Source organism: Nicotiana attenuata, unplaced genomic scaffold (assembly GCF_001879085.1).
Source record: "Nicotiana attenuata strain UT unplaced genomic scaffold, NIATTr2, whole genome shotgun sequence".
Lineage (NCBI taxonomy): Eukaryota > Viridiplantae > Streptophyta > Magnoliopsida > Solanales > Solanaceae > Nicotiana > Nicotiana attenuata.
The window spans coordinates 62,947-65,812 of record NW_017671315.1 but is presented as its reverse complement, the minus strand read 5'-3'; the positions used below and the strand labels follow the sequence as shown (position 1 = coordinate 65,812).

At 45.5% G+C, this 2,866-nt stretch overlaps 1 protein-coding gene across 1 annotated transcript; it reads left to right on the top strand.

The window, feature by feature from the left end:
• Positions 1–453: 453 nt before the first annotated feature.
• LOC109207505 lies at positions 454–1,101 on the top strand. The gene is made up of 2 exons (XM_019370443.1): positions 454–714; positions 802–1,101. The coding sequence occupies exons 1-2, from the start codon at positions 454–456 to the stop codon at positions 1,099–1,101; spliced, it is 561 nt and encodes a 186-aa protein (XP_019225988.1).
• The last annotated feature ends 1,765 nt before the right edge of the window (positions 1,102–2,866 follow it).

Below are 2,866 nucleotides of genomic sequence, written 5' to 3'. Positions count from 1 at the left end.
CACTATGTTGGCATAAATAAAGAATTTAGATGACTAAATCATCACAAAAGTAATTTGAAGGATAATTATTGGATATTTATATAAATAAAAAAGAAGAAATAAATTGATTTGGAGCTTTTAAAATTATAGAAAAATTATAAAATGTTTATGCATGCTTATAACTGCATATGTGCTATTTTGAAAGTATATATATGTTTAAAAATATGTGAGAAAAATTGGGTGTCAACACTTGTGTTTTAAGCTTAAGGTTTCATCTATTCATTTTAATTCTATGTTTGCATAGGGGTAGTTTCGTAGACATGGTTGACTCTTTATTCTAGTGCCTGCTCACGTTACTGCTCACGTTATTGGTTCTTAGTGGTAGTGTTTACCTAATACCTTTTGCTTATAGTGGCGTTAGTGAACGATGTGAGAGTAAGGTCATGTCTTCTGGTGGGGTTGGGGGTGGGGTCCATGGGTGGAAATGGGGGTAAGAAAGCCTCTAGGCTGAGAGTTGGGTGTTGGAACAATGGGACATTGACGGGGAAGTCTATAGAGTTAGGTAAGATTCTTCAGAAGAGGAAGATCAACATAGCATGTGTTCAGGAGACTAGATGGAAGGGTACTAGGGCACGAGATGTAGACGGGTTTAAACTATGGTACTCAGGGAGCGCTGGGGGTAAGAATGGGGTAGGTATTTTAGTTGACAGGGACATCAGGGAGCTCGTGGTTGAGGTTAGGAGGGTAAATGATAGGTTGATGAGTATTAAGCTGGTAGTTGGTGGGTTTACTGTAAACGTGATTAGTGCATATGCTCCTTAGGTAGGTTTGGACAAGGAGGTTAAGAAGCAATTCTGGAAGGATTTGGACGAGATGGTGCGTAGTATCCTGCACACGGAGAAGTTGTTCATTGGCGGAGATTTCAATGGTCATATTGGGGCTAGTGGTAGGGGTTATGATGATGTGCATGGCGGGTACGGTTTTGGGGATAGGAATGAGGGAGGTAATTCTCTGTTGCATTTTGCTAGAGCTTTTGATTTGGTTATAACTAACTCGAGTTTTCCGAAGAGGGAAGGAGCACCTGGTCACTTTCCGGAATTCAATGGGCAAGACTCAGATTGATTATCTTCTCTGCAGGAAATGCGATAAAGGTCTGTGCACTTACTGCAAGGTCATCCCAAGTGAGCACCTCACGACTCTTCATAGGCTCCTAGTTATGGACTTGGAGATTAAGAGGAGTAGGAGGAAGAGGGCGGGGTGCAGGCAACCTAAGATCAAGTGGGGTAACTTGACCAAGGACAAAGCTCAGGAGTTAGGGGAGAAGTCGTTGGCTATGAGGGCCTGGATGAGTAGAGGGACGCGTCTAGTATGTGGTTTAAGACTGCGAATTGCATTATGGTAGCTGCTAGAGAGGTCTTAGGGGTCACGAAAGGCTCTCCTGGGGGTCATAAAGGGGACTGGTGGTGGAATAGAGAGGTTCAAGGTAAACTGGAAGCTAAGAAAGCTGCTTATTTGAAGCTAGTGGAGAGTACAAACGAGGAGGAAAAAAGGACTTATCAGGAGTGTTACATAAAGGCAAAGAAAGAGGCGAAGTTAGCGGTTACGACGGTTAAGAACACGACATTTTCTCGTTTGTACAAGGAGCTCGAGGGCAAAGGCGGCGACAAGAGGTTGTACCGGTTGGCCAAGGTGAGGGAGAGGAAAGCCCGCGACTTAGACCAAGTCAAGTGCATCAAGGACGAGGATGGCAAAGTGTTGATGGACGAGACACTTATTAGGAGAAGATTGCAGTCATACTTCCATAAACTGTTGAATGAGGAAGGAGATAGATGCATTGTGCTGGGTGAGTTGGAGCACTCCGAGAGTCGGCGGCATTTTAGGTACTGAAGGCGGATTATGGTAGAGGAAGTAGAAGGGGCGATGCGTAAGATGTACAGGGGCAGAGCGACGGGGCCAAATGAAATCCCGGTGGAATTCTGGAAGAGCGCGGGGCGGGAAGGTTTGGATTGGCTCACTAGGTTGTTTAATGTTATTTTTAAGACAAAGAAGATGCCCGAAGAATGGAGGCGGAGTACGATGGTTCCGCTTTACAAGAACAGGGGTGATATCCAAAATTGCAACAATTATAGGGTATCAAGTCGTTCAGTCACACTATGAAGGTTTGGGGGAGGGTGGTAGAGGCCAGGGTGAGGAGGTGCGTGTCTATTTCCGAGAATCAATTTGGATTCATGCCGGGGCGTTCGACTACGGAAGCGATTCATCTGGTAAGGAGATTAGTGGAGCAGCACAGGGAGAGGAAGAATGATTTGCATATGGTGTTTATTGACCTTGAGAAAGCATACGATAAAGTCCCGAGGGAGGTCCTGTGGAGGNTGCAGTATGGGTGATTGCGAGGGAGGTCCTGTGGAGGTGTTTGGAGGCTAGCGGCGTTCCGATAGCGTACATTAGGGTGATTAAGGATATGTATGATGATGCTAAGACTCGAGTGAGGACTATGGGGGTGACTCTGAGCATTTCCTGTGGTGATGGGGTTGCACTAGGGATCGGCTCCTAGCCCATTTTTGTTTGCCTTGGCGATCGATGTACTTTTCGCGACACATCCAAGGGGAGGTGCCTTGGTGCATGATATTTGCTGATGATATAGTGTCGATTGACGAGACGCGTAGCGAAGTTAATGCGAGGTTGGAGGTTTGGAGACAGACCTTGGAGTCTAAAGGTTTCAAACTGAGTAGAACCAAGACAGAATACTTGGAGTGCAAATTCAGTGACGGGACCCATGATGCAGACGTAGAGGTTAAGCTTGATGCTCAAGTTATCCCCAAGAGAGCGAGTTTTAAGTATCTCGGGTCTATTATCTAGGGTAACGAGGAGATTGACGAAGATGTCG

Coding starts and splice junctions, on each gene's coding strand:
- LOC109207505 (XM_019370443.1), top strand. CDS start 454: ATGGGTGGAAATGGGGGTAAGAAAGCCTCTAGGCTGAGAGTTGGGTGT. Junction 715..801: donor TCAGGGAGCTCGTGGTTGAG/GTTAGGAGGGTA, acceptor TATGCTCCTTAG/GTAGGTTTGGACAAGGAGGT.